The sequence below is a fragment of the Juglans microcarpa x Juglans regia genome, chromosome 7D (assembly GCF_004785595.1).
Source record: "Juglans microcarpa x Juglans regia isolate MS1-56 chromosome 7D, Jm3101_v1.0, whole genome shotgun sequence".
NCBI lineage: Eukaryota > Viridiplantae > Streptophyta > Magnoliopsida > Fagales > Juglandaceae > Juglans > Juglans microcarpa x Juglans regia.
This window is the reverse complement of record NC_054606.1, coordinates 1,227,506-1,245,137: the sequence shown is the minus strand read 5'-3', so window position 1 is coordinate 1,245,137 and position 17,632 is coordinate 1,227,506. Positions and strand designations below refer to the sequence as shown.

The following is a 17,632-nucleotide window of genomic DNA, read 5'->3' as shown; positions in this document are numbered from 1 at the left end:
TAAACCCTTGCAACCCCAAACATTTTCCTGGTCAGAGGTGGCTGCGCACGTGATCTAATCCACCACCTTATACCTAGCTTGTTTCAATGAACGAAGGTGTCGCTGTCCAAAACGTTAACAAGTGTCACCAGAAAATCGGTACGATTACGGGTCGTTTAAGCATCATTTAATCGAATCTTCTACTGCAACAATTTCCTCTTCCCTTCATTTTCTTCCATCAAAATCTTTGCTTTTTTTCATCCATTTCTTCAAATCTCATCCCTTTCCACGAAACCCACTTTTGACTAACGAAAAACGTACCCTTTCCGCATATAAAACCTAGCAACTACCCAGCAACGAGGTACTCTGCACACTTTTTCAGCTTGCTTTTGTCCGCCATGGATGTGCTTGGTGTTAACCACGTGAACAGCAAAAAGCAGCAGACCTCGGCCTCCAAACGAAGTAAAAAGCCTCTCAAAGTTGTTTACATATCAACCCCCATGAAGGTCAAGACCAGTGCCTCGGAGTTCAGAGACCTTGTCCAGAAACTCACCGGCCGAGACTCCGATACGGCACGGTTTATGGAGCTTAATATCGGTGCCGATCATCATCAAGAACCTTGTAACTTTTCCGATCATGAACAACAACAACTGATCATGAATGAGGCATCGGAGTTTCCTCGTTCCATATCTTATAGCAGCGAGATGCTGCAGCCATATTCAGAGGCTTCAGCTTTCAAATCATTCTCTGAGCTTCTTCAGCTGGACGTGTTCAGAAGTTTTGGTTCAATGTAAAAAATTCATGTTCACGTACTGTAAGTTTTAGTTTGGTTTCGATCTCCAGAGTTTAATGTAAAAAAAAAAAAAATTTATTTGTGATAAAAATAATTATTTATAATAAAAATAAACCCACTTGTCACATTTTTTTTTTATATATACAATGGAGGAGTGGGGTCTTGAACTCATGTTCTCCATTTGGAGAGGGACTATATGCCATCAGGCCACACGCTCTTGGCCACTTGTTACATTTTCATCGCAGATCACAGATCACAAATAAATATTTTTTCTGTAATAATTTATAGCTAGGTCGCGTCCATGTAATTAATAAGGCAGTAATTATTACCCTAATACTATTTTATTTATCTATATTTTAGTTCTGTCCGGTATGAATTAATTAATTATATTAATGGTGCTTTTAGTTTCTTTAAGATTGAAGTTTGGTTAATTAATCTTGAGGCGGTTCACATAAATGGTTAAATAGAATTAGTTAATTAATTAATCGGTTGATTTTTATGTACCAAGCACGTAATATATATGAGACTTAAAACATGTACATGTTTTTCTTGTTTTCTCTCGTAACTCTATTCATGATGATTGACGTGGAACGCCTTAAATTACACATATTCACTTTGCAATATTCCATGATATTAATGTTATAATATATAGAAAAATTCTATTTATAATCCCTAAGTGAGGAATGTGTGTACAAACTTATTGATATATTTCATTAAATAAAAATTATTGTAATTTGAGAGGGATATTATTGTAATTTTAAAAAAAAAAAATTAAAGATAAAATTATCCAGACTTGCATGAACAGTCCCAAGTGGAGACTGTACGTAGTATTACTCTAATATATATGGGCATATTCGTGATATGATGATTCATATGTAGACCATATCATTGAACATTTTTCCACAAAAAGGCAAACTTCTTTCTTTCACAATTATATATTAATTTCTTTGCTTGTTTTTCAATTGCTTGTATGTTAATTTCAAACTATACTACGTGGCTACCTTTACCACTTTTTAAATCATATTAATCGATGGCCTCTAAAAAATCTAGGTCTAGAACGCTTAAAATAACTTATTTTTAACTAATTTCTTGGATGACCTCTAGTCCTCAAAACAACAACAACAACATGAATAATAATAAAAGCATATTCTGTTTGGAGAAAAACCAGCAGTCTATTGAAAATGATGGAGATAAACACTGTTTTATAAGATTGTCATTTTCATCAAGTTGCAAGTTTTGTCCAAAAGAAATAAAGAATCATACATGCATGCCAGATAAGAATTTAGAATCTTTCAGAAGTCCTCGGGGCGGTTGGACGGCTGAGATTGAAAAGATCAGCCCCTTTCCTTGTGTCTAATTATAGACAAAACAAGATTAAACCCAAGAGCTCCCTGCAGCCTCTACAGCCACCCTACTTGAAAGAAAGGTAAGAGATTGCTGCCACCCTTGGAGAGTGTCTTCCTCGACTCTAGGTGCTAAGAAGTGTGCGCAGCTTCATCGCCTTGTTTATCAACATGAAATTAAAACCTCTTAGTTTTTTAAATAAGATAAGAAGTATTTAATTTCCTCTATCGAAGGGGCGCTATGATCTGTAGAAAATAGCTCATAATCAGAATGGATAGCTTCCACAACAATATGAGATTTACCTTCAATAATCAAATGATCTGGAACGCCCATATATAACAGTACCGGCCATTTGTGAAGTACCTCTTAATGCAGCAAGAGCCTCGCTATCTTCCACTGCACGAGATAATCCTTCATCTTTCTTACATGATGTTGCCATAGTCACGTCTTTGATCATTATATAAAATAGCCTCCACATGACCAGATTTATTCAAAGACTGGAAAATAGTCCCATCAAAATTGAGTTTCCATTTACCAGGTGGAGAAGGCTACCTGCAACCAACACAACATGAAAAGCTCATTTTTACGAACTATATGATGTTCTCTAACAAATTGGTAACTCTCTACATATACAAGGGTACTACGATAGTTATCAACTAACTGATCTTTTGTCATAATATCAACATTATGAAATAAGTACCTCAAATATGATCTTCATTTTCGTACTCTCCAAGCAGTTGACAAAGATGTCGATAATAAGACTAGATCATCAAGTTGCATAACTTCCGAGACCAAAGTATCAAAGCTAAACATGATTTGGTTTAGAGAGACCGTTCCAAATTGACTAATAGAAGGGCGTCATGAAAGAAATTACGAAGGTTTTTTTAAAAAAGAAAATACACAGTTACTAAGACGTGAAAAGTAACGTTGGTCGTACCAAATATAAGCCATGCACGCCGCCTCAAAGCACTTTTTCCATTCTACCCAGCCCTCCCGACTCCCGTTACAAGCGACGCAAACTCTCTCACCTCTAAAACCATCTCTTTCTCTCTCTAGATTTGTTTCTCTTCCAGCTTAATTGATCCAATATCTCCTTCAGTACATCCACACTGCTCAGTCATGGATATTCCATTTTCATTCCTCTTGATTTCAATTTCCTTCCTCTGAGCTCACGTTTTGATAAACGGGCTTCTGGGTTTCCTCTTATCCGTCCGAATTTTCGAGGAAAAGTCAAGTAACCGAGAGAAAATAGGTGTCGTGCTGCTCTGTGTGCCATGCTCGGTAATATCATGCTCTGGTATTGGTCACTATCCGCCAAAGAGAGTTTTTCGATGTATTGGGTACCTTTTATATATTTTTTATGTGCAAAAAATTGGTTTGTCCTTTCCTTTTCAGAGCATTTTTATCAGTTTGGCTAGATTCATTTTTTACATTTAGTTAATATTATACTTTTTTACATTTATCCGTTACATTTAAATTCAATCCACGTATTAAATCAATCATTTACTCTCTATATAATAATAAAATATTATTAAATTAATAATTTATTTATTTAATTTATTTGTATTACATTTTATAATTATATCAATTTAATATTAATAATAATTATATTATAATTAAATTAATATTAAAAAAATTATATTTTTAAAAGTCATTTAATACTAATAACAAAAAATTGAGATTAAACTTAATCTAAAATTTTATCTAAATTTCTTATTCACTAATCAAATATCTAACAACATACTAATTTCAATGTCAATAAAAAATCTACCTACATAAACACCTACAAGTGGTTGGAGTGAGAAATTAGTATTTTAATATTTGATAAATCAATTGTGGTTCTTCATCTTTGGTCAACCACTGTAGCAGAAGTCCAAATTGTTTTAGAGATGCTCAATCTAATATGAGTTCTTTTAAACACAGATTATCTAAATTTTAGCCATCCTTCAACTTTGGCCAAGCCAATAAAGATGCTCTCATGTGTGTTGATATTGATTGGGGTACCAATTTAAATTATATTGATGATCATAGGATTAATTCCACAGTTGAGTTCCAGCTGTTCTACCAGTTAGTTGCGTCTAACTTGTTCGGGAGAGGCTTGTGTTTTGGCAACTGAAGTTATAAAAGCCATGCCAATAGACAGGGGATAACATGTCCAGCTGAAACCCGATATCAAAGAGCCCAGGTCTGATCCGCAGTTGCTAATTTATAGTTTGATATCAAATTAATATGCAATTTAATTATAGTCATATTGTTGCCTCATGCATGCTTTGGTTGGAAGTTTTTGGTCAAGTACCAACAATTTAACATGATTGATGATTATATTGTGAGAATAACTTGCACGAATAACTGTACACAAATAATTTGCACGATTCTATAAAAGTATTGTTGTTGAATTTTAGTTATCTTCCTCTAGGCAGTCACATGACACTATGGGTACGGTATTATGTGTTAATGATTATGGATATATATCACGTGTTCATCCATGGGTTGGAAGGCTGATCTTTGCAAAAATGGAAAGAGTTGAAGAATTTAAGTTTGGGGACTGACAAATGATTTTTTTCCGATGTAAATAACATCTTTCTACCATGAACAGGTTGGTGATTGGGACGTTAGAGTGAAAGCTTTGGTACCCTCTCCGAAATATGGGTGCATGGGAAGACATATGAAATAATGACATTCGGGTAATTCATAGCTTGGAGGAGAATGTGATATAGGTGTTGCCTTCTGCTGCAGGAGCAAGCCTTTTTGTTGCTCCGTGATAGATGTGGGAAAAGGTTCCTCCTTCTGAAGCAGGACAAGATTCACGTGATGTTTTGATGTCGTCTGCAACTCAGCCCCGATTTGGATTGTCAAATGAAATCCCGCTACTGTTGGAAAGGTCGTGAGAATTGACATGGATGGCGCTTTGAATGCAAGCATACTTATCATGTAACTCTATACTTAATGCTTAGGTGAGTTATTCATGTCAGTTCCCATTGCTTTCCAACTCCTTGCTGATCATGACTTGCTAGTCAATGATCAAGATGCTGGTAACATAGTCTAGGCCAATTGTCATCTTTCATGTCAATTTCATGTCAGTTACATGCTGATATCATATATAAAAAATATATATATTTATATATATAAATATATTATACATAGATATATATAATTTATTACAGACTTGAAATTGTATTCAAGTTATTAAATTGTCTTGACTTCATAGACCAATTTTTATATAGGAGGCCAAGACAATATAATAGTCATACTTAAGTAATGTGAAATTTAGTTCAAAATATAACTTTAATGAGTTTAAGTTTTTTTTTTTTTTTTGTATTTATAAATTTTAATTATATTATAATTTGGATCAAAAACATATTTTTAGGCCTTTTTTTTTTTTTTAAAGATCCAATGTATTGGCCTAGACGGAGGGCGGGGCGGATGAGGTTTTTTCTCCCGCCCCTGGCACCGAGGTGGGGAAAAAACCCCACCCCTACATGGTGCATGGCGGGGTGAGGGGAATGGTCCCCGCCCTGCACCATGCAGGTAGCAGCCCTATAACATACTAAAAAATAAGAAAACAAATTATTGCATTTTACCATCATCTACTTTGTTTATTTTTTAAAATTTCATGAAATAAGAGTACTAGCATTTGACTCATCAAATTCATTTCAAATTTTGATGAAAAGTATATATTTTTTATATATCTAAAACTTCCTTATCTATAACTCTACATTGGATTAGTCATTGAATTCATCAAAATAATAATATAATATTATTTTTTTAATAATAATATTTTTATTTTTTTCATATTTTATAATTACACTAATAATATATTAATTAATAATTTAATTTGATTTTTACATTATTATTACAAGACGGTTGGAGATTAAACGTTAATAAAAAATACTATTGAAGATTAAAAGTGAATAAAAAATAGATTTGATAAGTGAACAGTAGTCCTTCAAATTTGAATAAACACATCATTTATTGTAGTTTAAAGTTTCACACTTATCTTTTTAACTAATCTAATGTAATTATCTTTTGATGAAATTCATCATATTTTACATTTAACTAAACTTGTAATGAAGTCAATTCTCTAACAGTTGAACCATTTGTTACTTTTAGCTAATGCTTTGTGATTCACAAATTCTGTAGTCATAAAAGTGCAACATTGCTTGTATTAATAAAATAAGGATGCGGCTACTATGCCATCCCAACTTGATCATTGGGCAGTATGTCCAGCGTAAAAAGTTTTTTATTTTTATTTTATTTTTTTAATATATTTAAATATATTTAAAAAATAAAAAATATATCAATATATTTAAAATTATTTTCTTAATCATTAAGTAAAAAAAAATTTGATCAAAAGTCAAATAAAAGTATCAAAATAATAGGGCATACTAGTATTTTCTATAAAATAATAATGTTATTTTGGCTTTTCTTCTTTAAAGAAATTGTTGTACGACGTACGTGATAAGTACTTTCGGTTACTCTAATGTAGGTGAGAGTGGGTTGCGAACAAAGCTTGTGGAGAGTTTCGATCGAAGAGACTTTCTGGTTTTGACGTTGGTGATTGGGTACGTTCAAAACCAAGCCACAGAATTTCTCCTTTGGTTATATGGTTTAGATTACATGTTTAATTAAAAATTAAATAAAATATTTTTATTATAATATTATTTTTATTTTAAAATTTAAAAAGATTAAATTATTTATTATATTTTGTGTATGAATTTAAAAAAAATATAATAATTATATGAGATGAAATAATTTGATTTTATATAACTAAACTAGTCATTTAACAGTATTGAAAAATGAAGTTTAAATGTTGAGCGTAGTGCACTAAAGCCTGATTATCTAGAGCTGGCTTGCTGTTTCCGTGCAGGAAGGTTAAATATTCATTACACAAACACGAAGAATTATGACTCGTGTCCATGCAGATGAGGAAGTGAAGGTGGTTTTCTTTGGATTTTCAGGAAGTGAAGGGGGAGAGTGGGTAAGATTGAGAGTTCATGCAAGTAATTGGAAACAGTTTTTCTATATACAGTCGGTAGATATAATCGGTGTGCAGTCGTCCATGCTACATCAGATTTAAAATGAATTTTTCATCTCTTATCAGTTCGGTCTCTCTCTCATCAGCTCGATCTTTCTCTTTCATTAGCTCCATCATCTCGGTCTCTCTCTTCTCAGCTCGGTCTCTCTCTCATCAAGTGTCTCCACGTCAGTCACGTTTACATGTCGTTTACACCAAACACTTGCAACAAGTATTTTTCAGTTGAAAATCCATTAAGCTAGGTAGTGTTATTGTAGTGCAGAGAATCGGATATGAAGGAGATGGATGGAATGGAACCACTTATGGTGGCTTTTGTAGGGAGCACCCATCTTGAAAGAGCGGACATACAGGCTCATGGTTGGCCCAAATGTCAGGGTTAAACTCTATGAAACAGCCAAGATTTGGGTGGTCAGGCTATAGCCATGGAAGTGTGGGAGCATATATGCAATTGATGCCAATGGAAAGCTGAGCAGACAATCTCGATCCTCCTTCGGCAAACTTCGAGTAGCCATGCTAAGATTCACATTAAAAAAAAAAACAAAAAACAAAAAATAAAAACAAAAACAAACAAACAAACTAAAAAAGAGAGGAGTATAAAGCCCACCTCCAAGTAATGTACATTTCATTGGAATCTGCACAATAGAGAGGAGTATAAAGCCCACCTCCAAGTAATGTCCATTTCATTGGAATCTGTACAATATTTTTTATAATACTTTATATAGTTATGTTTTAAATTAGGGATAATTTTATAAAATATCTTATAAACGTAATATAATTTTATAAAAATATTTTTATTTTATAATATTATTGTGTAATATGTTGTGTATAGATTATTACTCTTTTACTAATAAAATTAATTGTATTATTTTTTTAATATAAAAAAATTATTTTAATCAATCATATTAATAGAGTGTATAAAAAATACGAAAAAATATCTTATATGACAAAATTCTTAATTGTTTATTTGAAAGATGAACTATATGATCATAATGGTAGTGGTTGCGACGATAGTGAATGAATGCCGTAGGAGTAGGGGAATGCAGAGTATCCTAACGATAAAGTAAAAATATTTTTGCAGTTTAGGATCCAAATGGGACCACACCGGATCTTTCTCCTTGGATCACCACCATCCTCTGACTTCGTCCACCAATCTCAAATCAGATACGGCCAATAGTACCTGCTTCTAGACGTCCCATCCAATCAACTATGTTACCCTCCTGATCACCCTTTCAAATCCGCCATCTGATTGGATCCCCCAACATACATATGCTACTTATGGCAGCACCGGATTACATCCCGAATCCCGACGTGGACTCCGCACAATCGACGTTTCAAATCACGCACCCACGTGACTCTTTGACCACACCACCGTCGCACCGTCTCATCCGCTCTAATTGCGCTTCACCACTCCACTCCACACCATTTCTTTCTCTTACATTTTTTTCTCTGCAATTAATCCCAAACCCTAACAACTAGTCCACGGCCAGCGAGCAATGCGACCCCGCATTGATCACCGCCTTCGTAATCAGAAAACCGAGCAATGGGGTTTTTATACGGCGAGGGCATGACTATTGCGAGAGTTTTTCGGTTTTGTTGATTGAGAGAAAAAAAACGAAGGGTTGTCGTTGAGAGGAAAAGGAGAGAATCAACAAGTACGAAAAAAAAAAAGGAGAAAAAATTAATTTATATTTTGGCGTAGTATGTGTGATTTGGTGGCCCGCACTGGTAGGCATCAGCAACGGTACGAGGCCGGTTGTCGCCTAGTTGCCGGGTACATTACCGTTTTCTTTCTTTCTCACTCTCACTCTCTCTCTCTCTCTCTGTCACCTAATCTACGTATATTTGAGTTTTTATTTTTGAATTTTGTATTTGTTTGAATGTGTTGATGTTGAGTGACGTGACGGAGTGGCAATTGGGATTATTTTTTCTCTCCCTGTGTCTGTGTGGTCATTTTCAGATGGGGCAATGTGTTCGAAGTTGGTGGTTCGATTAAACGGGTATTGGCAATTAGTTTTTTTGACTTCATGGTAATGTTGTTAGTCACTTGCTAATTCCTCTTAATTTTTCCGTGGTGACCACTGACTAGGTATTTGATATTTCGTTTCTTTTGCTTTTTTTTAATGGTGGGTTTGGTGGGGAAAAGAGGGTGTATGGTTGTTTTGTTTAAGGTACAGGAAAATTCCTTTTGCTCCCAGTTAGAGTTGAACTAGATGCGGGGTTTGGGAAGCATACGTGATTTGCATAAAACTAAATCGTTGCCATTTTTTCGGTGAAGAAATGGAGAGATATGGGTTCAACAAATTTGAGCTTAGGGGCTGTTCGGTATGGCAATTCTAACAATTTATTTTAGTGGTACGTTTTTTGAGAGAGACCTGCGCGTTTTCATAAAGTGTAGGAGCATTATGAATTTTTCCATTACTGGTGCAACAAATAAAGTTAATCATAATGGGGGTGCAAACAAGAATATAAAAGTGCACGGTTAGCCTTATAAAGTGATTTTCATCAATGTGAGGTCATGCTTTGTTAGGACAGGTTTGTAGACAGGGGCTGTGTTAAGCAAATTATAGAAAGCTGTTGAATTGTAGATAATGATGGCCGTATGAGTTTTATACCTTAATAATGGTGCAAATGGGTGTTTTAGTGGGCGATTCTGTTGCACACGATGGATGCTGCACTAGAATTATTAGACTATGTGCTGGTTTGGATAGTGAGATGAGATGAGATGGTTTTAGATGAGTTGAGTAAAATATTATTTTTTAATATTATTATTATTTTAGAATTTGAAAAAGTTAAATTGTTTATTATATTTTGTGTGAGAATTTGATAAAGTTTTGGCTGGATTGGATTCAGAAATGAGATGAGATGAGATGGTTTTAGATGAAAGTAGAAAAAATATTGTTAGAATATTATTTTTTAATATTATTATTATTTTGGGATTTGAAAAAAATGAATTGAGATTTGAAAAAGTTGAATTGTTTATTATATTTTGTGTGGGAATTTGGGAAAGTTGTAATGATGAGATGAAACCATTTCTATATCCAAATTGGGCCTATATTAGATGTGCCCAAATCGCATTCTATTGGTGGTCTTGGTTATCATGGGATTGATTTGCATTGTATTATGCATAAATAGATCGTTTAAAGATCCCACTAGGCAGAACACATTAGGCAATTGTTTAGTTGCAAATATGTTTACTGCTTATGTGTCTGTGCATCAGCCATTCTGCCCTTTTTTTTTTTTTTGTCTTTGCTATTGGAATCTATGGTACCGTGAGAAGTTGCAGTGACTCACTTGGTAGCATGTAACAGAGCAAAATATCTGAACTTGGATTGAGCAAGTTACTCCAATGGTTGTTCTATCGTATGAACAAGTCAGATCTAGTCAGGGTGAGATGCTTACAAGTCTCGCTAAAGTTGTTTGATAACCTTTGGAACAGCTTTGTATTGTTTTGGGAAAATATTTTGGATAGGTGAGATGCTTGGTGGATTATTAGATGTGTGTCCTCTCTGTCTTATTGTGTATATCTTGATAAGTTATTTTGATAAATTAGTTAAGGTCCTTATTATCTCTGATATCTCTAACCAGAGCAAACAAATTAAGCAAGGTGTCGAGTAGGGTTCACAACCTAAAAATAGAAACAAATTAAGGAAACTTGATTTGTGGCCGATATAAGATGGGTTCCTCTTAGTTGGGGTTGCTTTGGTCTGGTCCATTGGTCTGAAGGAAACTTGATAATATTTTCGTATAATGCTTGATTGACCCTTTGATATATCGTGCCAAGGGTGCGCCACCACTGTTGTTTGTACTTGATCATGAAGAGTTGGGGCACTAAGAAAATCCTCAAGCAAAAGGGAAATGATTAGTAAGGATTCTCCTGATGACGAGAAAGTGTTTCCAGCCTAATTTCTGTTACAGAATTTTTATATCTGCTTTAACAAGCAGATATTTGTAATTTTGATGTTTATTTTGTCAAGATGTGTAGTTTTTATTTTCTCTGTTTTTTCCCTGCTAGCTCAAATGAATTTGGAAAGGACTTCGAGATGTACTGAACACCTTGTAGTTGTTTGAGTCATCTCTCACGATATATGAGAGATGCCTATGTATCAGTGCCATCTTTTTTGGGACTGAGCTTCTGGTAGTGAGGTATATTGTTCCATGATAGGGCTTGGTCTGATTGAGAAATTACTTCTTAAAATCTAAAACAAAGCTTTATTGATTCATACTGCTGGCCATTATCCTTTAGGGATGGTGGTAAAAGATTGCTCTTATATTTGCTACAGAAGCTGACTCGAGAGAGTTTTTACAGGTGTATTCCATTTAGGCATAGAAATTCAGAAGGGAGTGAAGATGCCAATATTGGGAAGATTGTCGAGGTTCTTATGATTAACTCAACAAGTGGACCAGGTCTTTTGTTTCCAAAGGTAATAAGTTGTGAAATTGTGCAGCACCGGTCGCATTTTTCAATATTATATTCGTATGGTTGCTGGCAAGTTTGAGTTCTTCAATTGTTCTTATCCTTGACAGGGAGGCTGGGAGAATGACGAAACTGTTCAGGAGGCTGCAGTAAGGGAAGCTATCGAAGAGGCTGGAGTTCGGGGGGAGCTAATGGTGAAGTTTTCCTCATAGACCATATATGGTCACTTTTTTTAAAAAAGAAAAAATGAACTTGTGATAGTGTTATGAACCCTCCTGATCTTTTTGATTGAAGTTTATAATTTTTTTTTAATTGGCAAAAGTCTTGAAGTTTATGAAATTTTAAAATTTTATATAACTCAAGCAATTCTGATACCTTGAACTTTAGATGCTTTTGGAGAAACAAAGTATTTCTGTATTTTTTTGTGTGTATGCGTCTTGTTAGTCATGATAGTTGCAGCTCGAATGAGAAAGGGAAAACATAACATACGTGTTTCTATTGTTCAATATTTAGGATATATGGTTCAATATTTCGGGTATTATCATTATAATATATGCATGTGGCACGTTCTCTGCATCCTTTCTTTTTTAGCCGATTATCTCTACTGCTAAGATCACATGCCATCACATTATTGCTGAGTGTGAGTTGGGGTTAGATTTCTCCAGCTGCTCCTGTCTTCTCATATGGACTGACCAAACCAAACCAACTGCTATTAATATTTCTTGGTTTCAGGATTTCCTGGGTTATCATCAATTTAAGAGTAAAACCCATCAGGACGAGTTTTGTCCAGAAGGTCTATGTAAAGCTGCAATGTTTGCTTTGTTCGTTAAGGAGGAGCTTGAGTCATGGCCGGAGATGAACACCCGAAAAAGAACTTGGTTGACTGTACCAGAGGCAGTGGATAGTTGTCGGCATTCATGGATGAGGGATGCCCTGGAGAATGGCTTCTCCAAATGGTATGCAGAGAGAATGATGACTGCAGGGGAGGACATTTCTGCGGAACATTGACTACTTCCTGGGGTGTGCAGTGCATGAAGAAACAGCCAACAAGGCCGGCCAGATGCGCGCAAGCAAGTACCAGAGAGTTATTTTGGGGGCACTTTTATTTTGATTGGTCGGTGAAGTAACAGACCAGTAGCAACCGAATTGCATTTACCTAGATACTATTTTTCTAGCTTATTTTCTCTTATGAATTTACCTCTCTGACATGTTTTAATCCAGAGGGCATCTAAAATTTTAGTGAGTCACCTTAGATTAAGTTTTGGCCTCCGGATGGCTCCTCTCGATGATGTCTATTGATATGCATAACACTTTCATTTGCAAGCTTGGCATTTTATGTGCCTCATCATCAGTTAAAACAGTCTTTTCTATAGTTATAGAAAGGAAAAAAGAACTACCAAAGCTCATTTTCCTACTCTCGAGAGCTCTTTGTTGAGCATCGACATTTTCTGGCTAAAGCCAAGAGGATTTTTTTATACGAGTAGACACGATTGTATATCTCATTTGCATCTCATTTGTACTTTATTTTTTTATTTTTTCTAAGCACTTGTACTTATTATGGCAGAAGCTATATTAATTATATATTTAGTTTTTTAGTTGCGTTTTTTTTTTTTTTTTTTTTTTTTTTTTGGGTCTGAGGAAATTAGGCTTCGTGAGTTGAAGGTGAGCTTGGAGTGCACAACTTGGGCCCATGAGAGATTGCATAGCTTTATTTGAAGAAAGCCCAAAAACCTATACACTTGAATTAACCTAGTTCAGGTCCTCAGGAGTGGGACTGGTCGTTGGCCGCCTCTCTCCCACTTATCTTCTCTGAGAGTCTCCAGTTTGTGTTCTTCACAATTCACTTTCTCCTATATGTGTGCGTGTGTAGATATATTTTTTTCTTAAATGAAATTTGAAGTCTTTTCTCCTCAAAGGGGCAAAGATGAAGTTTTTTTTCCCTTCACTTTTACAAAACTTCTCATCTCATCTAATCATTACAATTTTTTCAAATTTCTATCCAAAATAAAATAAAAAATTCAACTTTTTTAAATCTTAAAATAAAAATAATATTAAAAATATATATTTCAATAATATTTTATTCAATTTTTAAAATTTATCTCAATTTATTTTATCTAATCTACGAAAACAAACGTCTCTCTCCACCTTGAACATGTCTTAAACATTTTTCTTTTCAACCATCTAGCTCTTAAATCCAACCACTCTTACAAACACGAACCAACCAAGTGTTCTCAATATCTTCTTACCCAACTTTTTTTTAGCTCAGATAACACCTTTTCAATGTGCTGAAAAGTGAAAATCACACGTTCAGGAAAAATCTCAGAAATTTTAAGTAGTTTTTTTTTTTAACAAAAAAAATCAGACGAAAGTTCAAGTCATATATGTGTTTATCTTCAAAAGATTAATCAATGTAACAATGAAATTTTTTAGGATCATTATAACACTCAATAATAATTCCTAATAAGGAATTCATGTTTTTATGACATTCTCATCAATTGTGATAAAGTGATATTATCCATCAATTTTTTTATTTTTTTTAAAGCGTAAATAATAATTTAATAATGTTAAAAATGGTAGCATTCTGTAAAGATGAAATTATGATTTGTAACATTATTACGAAGAAAATAAATTCTGATATGGAAGGAGTTTAGTTGAAGCCACTGTTTAGGTCAAACAAAGCCCACACTCCAAAATCAGATTTTGAATCAAAGATACTCGAACCAAATTCCAACCTGACCAAACCCAAAAATCTTGCTTGTGTGTCTGATCACGATTGAGAATCTCCTTTGAACTTTACAACGTACCCAAATATGCACCAAAGACAGAGACTTAAAGAAAACAAAACTCGAAAAGCATATAAAAATAATTTATATTAAAATAGCGTGATTTAATTTAATATGTCAACTTTATTTTATAAAGTTTATTTTAATATGTTAAGAGCATAAAGTCTTATGTTGGGTATAAAGAGGAATGCGGGTGGAAGAGGCGAAGGAAGCTGAAGATACATTGCATGAGACCAAAAGTGGGAGTGCAAATGTACCAACTTCCAGTCTTGCGCACGCAGCATATTCTTCTCTGCACAGAAATGCAAAGCAAAGGAAAGGGAAAAAAAAAAAAAAAAAAAAAGTAAGGATTTTGAACATCATCGATCATCTTCATCATCATTCATCATATCTAAACGTCTGTCTCTGACGACGCGCCAGCTTTCAGCTTTGAATTCAAAAGCAAAAACAAAACAAAACTAAAAAACAGATAATAATGCATTGAACTGAGACCGCTGAACCTTGCCGTCGTTTCCCAAAGATACCACAAAATCTTCTGTGCTTCCAGCCTTCCATGATTTTGGCAAACCCCACCCCTCCCTTCTCGGGTTTCGACACCATTTTTTAATCTCTTTCTTTTTATTTATTGCTTTGTTTCTCAACCTTTTTTGGGCACCACATCTTCTTCTCTTTTGACATGCCCCACCCCCTCTTCATTCTCATGCAAGCAAAGGATTTGGTTTTCCATTGGATAGACAAAATATCGCATTTCGTTTTATTTTATTATTATAATTTTTTAAAATTTTTACATAAAATATAAAAAATAATTTAATTTTTTTAAAATCTTAAAATAAAAATTATATTAATAAATTATATTCTAACAGTATTTTATTTAATTTTTAATAAATTATCTCATTTCATCTGAACTACATAAACAAATGAGACTGATTTCCAACAGTTCATCAATTGATTATACCACACTTTACATAGTAAAATAGAGTAATACTACATACAATCGTAAAATGTGCAAGCTCGATTTAAAAAAAAAAGATCTACTATTAAAAAATTTAATTTCTTTTCATGTAAGTCTCATTCATATTTATTCATTTTTTCAAAGTGATTGTACGACACTTACATACTCACAATTATAATTATTATTTATTTATTTATTTATTTTATTTGTTCGAAGGTGGCTAAATAGGGTTAAGTCGTGTAAGGTGACACAATTGACTAAACCATGCATAGAGATTAGTCACATGCGATTTGAATTATGAATGTAATTAGTCTAAAGCCCAACTCGTTTTAGGCGTGACAGAATTGGCACGTCTGAAATCGTTAACTTTCTTGGAGGCGATGTGAAAACAAAGAAGGCATGCAGTTTGGACTTTTGTAGCCGATTTATGTGTGGACTTTAAGGAACCATATTTGGAGATGAACTTAGATTTTACCCTTTGGGCCTGCGTCGAATTAATTGAATAAAATGAGAGAGACGTACGAGGAAAACTACTCTTTGAAGTCAAAGAAACGTCTCAAAGAGAAGGAACAAAAAGAAAAATGAAAATGAAATGTGTTACAACCAAATTAGATTTCAATAGGGCTACACATAGGTTTTTTCCTCTAGGAGGCCGGAAAAAAACCCCATCTGCCCTACCTCTGCCTAGGTCAACACACTGGATTTTAAAAAACTTTTTTTGGTCCTAAAATATTTTTTTAGACTCAAATTAAAATTTATAAATACAAAAAGAACTTGAACTCATTAGAGTTAGATTAAAGTCCTACATTGCTGAAAGATGACTATTGTATTGCCTTGGCCTCTTATATAAAGATTGGCTTATGAGACTAAGACAATCTAATGACTTGAATACAATTTCAAGTATTTAATAAATTATATATATCTATATACAATATATTTATATAAATAAATATAAAAAAAAAAGTATATATGTGAGCTGAGCGGAAGGCGGGGCGGGGCCCCGTTGGGGTCATCTCGCCTCCGCTAGGCCTTCTCCATGTAGAGTGAGGTGGACAAGAGCAAGGTAGCGAGGTACAGGGCACCGCTGCTCACCCCTAAATTTCAATGTGTTCAAGAACACGGTTGGCTTTATATATATATATATATATATATGAATAATTCTACATACAACAATGAAGTGTGTAACTGATGTATAATCGTTTTGAAAAAGAGTGGGGTTCATTATTAAAAAATTAAATTTTTTTTTTTATAGATCTCATATTTTATTCACTTTTTTTAAAGTGATTATACGACGATTGCACAATTTACAGTTATAAATATATTTTCTATATATATATACACACACATACACGCAAGTAATGTTATATATGAGTTTAAATTGTATAAATTTTGTGATATTGAAATTGACCGCTTGTGATCCAAACGAAAGAGAATGAAAGTTTGATAAGTTTGTTTTGTTTTTATAAGAAAATAAATGCATGAAAGCGATGCTTAACCTTAATTAGTTCAATACCAAAAACCAAATATTGTTAATTGAGAAGAAAAAGCTACACATTATCATCATCAAGCCACTAGTTTGGTGTTGATTACTTAAAATTTATCATGCTATATTATTCTTTAGGTTCTAAAAAAATTTAAACAAATTTGGAATTCTTAAATTGGTGTTGATTACTAGATGTCGCAGGAGCATTGGAAAGAACATCAATCCTATATTTAATGATACCAGATAAATTATATAATTTATCCAAACCCATTTATAACATGGGTAGTACTGCGTCCACCACTGAGACTTATCGTTAGATATAATTGTTCTTTTTTTATTGTCTTTTCTTATATGTATTCTTTTATACTTTTAAATGTTTTTTAAAAAAATAAAAAAAATACAATATTATTAAAAAATATTTTCTTAATCACTAAGTAAACAGAAAAATTAAAAAATAAAATAAAAAATTTCAACAGTAATATCGAGCTGTAAGAATCAGTGGTGAGAATATTATTTTCCTTATTTCCACTAGTTATTTTCATTTTTTTTTTTTTTTTTGCTTTTCTTACATGTATTTTTTTAACACTTTTAAATGTATATATTTTAAAAAAAATTACAACATCATGAAAAAAAATTTTCCTAATCACAAAGTAAAAATAAAAAAAAACAAAAACAATGCAAGCGGTAACTCCTAGTAGGAGCTGAGAGCGGGACGTTTAGCATTTTCCTTAAAATATTTAATTAAGCATCTCAAGCATAAATTTAGGCATAGTGGGTGGTGTGAATTCTGTCTCTCTTCAATGTAATTTTTTTTTTCTATTTTTCTTTAGTTTTCCGTCCATAGCACCA

General features: G+C 33.5%; 2 protein-coding genes across 2 annotated transcripts; both read left to right on the top strand.

Moving 5' to 3' along the window:
* Nucleotides 1–205: 205 nt before the first annotated feature.
* LOC121238324 lies at nucleotides 206–899 on the top strand. Its single transcript, XM_041135163.1, has one exon. It carries the CDS (start codon nucleotides 378–380, stop codon nucleotides 771–773), a length of 396 nt encoding a protein of 131 aa, XP_040991097.1. The 5' UTR covers nucleotides 206–377; the 3' UTR covers nucleotides 774–899.
* Nucleotides 900–8,534: 7,635 nt separating this feature from the next.
* On the top strand, nucleotides 8,535–12,888 carry LOC121240103 (nudix hydrolase 16, mitochondrial). The gene is made up of 4 exons (XM_041137581.1): nucleotides 8,535–8,922; nucleotides 11,458–11,572; nucleotides 11,676–11,759; nucleotides 12,298–12,888. The coding sequence occupies exons 1-4, from the start codon at nucleotides 8,852–8,854 to the stop codon at nucleotides 12,571–12,573; spliced, it is 546 nt and encodes a 181-aa protein (XP_040993515.1). The 5' UTR covers nucleotides 8,535–8,851; the 3' UTR covers nucleotides 12,574–12,888.
* The last annotated feature ends 4,744 nt before the right edge of the window (nucleotides 12,889–17,632 follow it).

Coding starts and splice junctions, on each gene's coding strand:
- LOC121238324 (XM_041135163.1), top strand. CDS start 378: ATGGATGTGCTTGGTGTTAACCACGTGAACAGCAAAAAGCAGCAGACC.
- LOC121240103 (XM_041137581.1), top strand. CDS start 8,852: ATGTGTGATTTGGTGGCCCGCACTGGTAGGCATCAGCAACGGTACGAG. Junction 8,923..11,457: donor GGTTGTCGCCTAGTTGCCGG/GTACATTACCGT, acceptor GAGTTTTTACAG/GTGTATTCCATTTAGGCATA. Junction 11,760..12,297: donor GAGTTCGGGGGGAGCTAATG/GTGAAGTTTTCC, acceptor TCTTGGTTTCAG/GATTTCCTGGGTTATCATCA.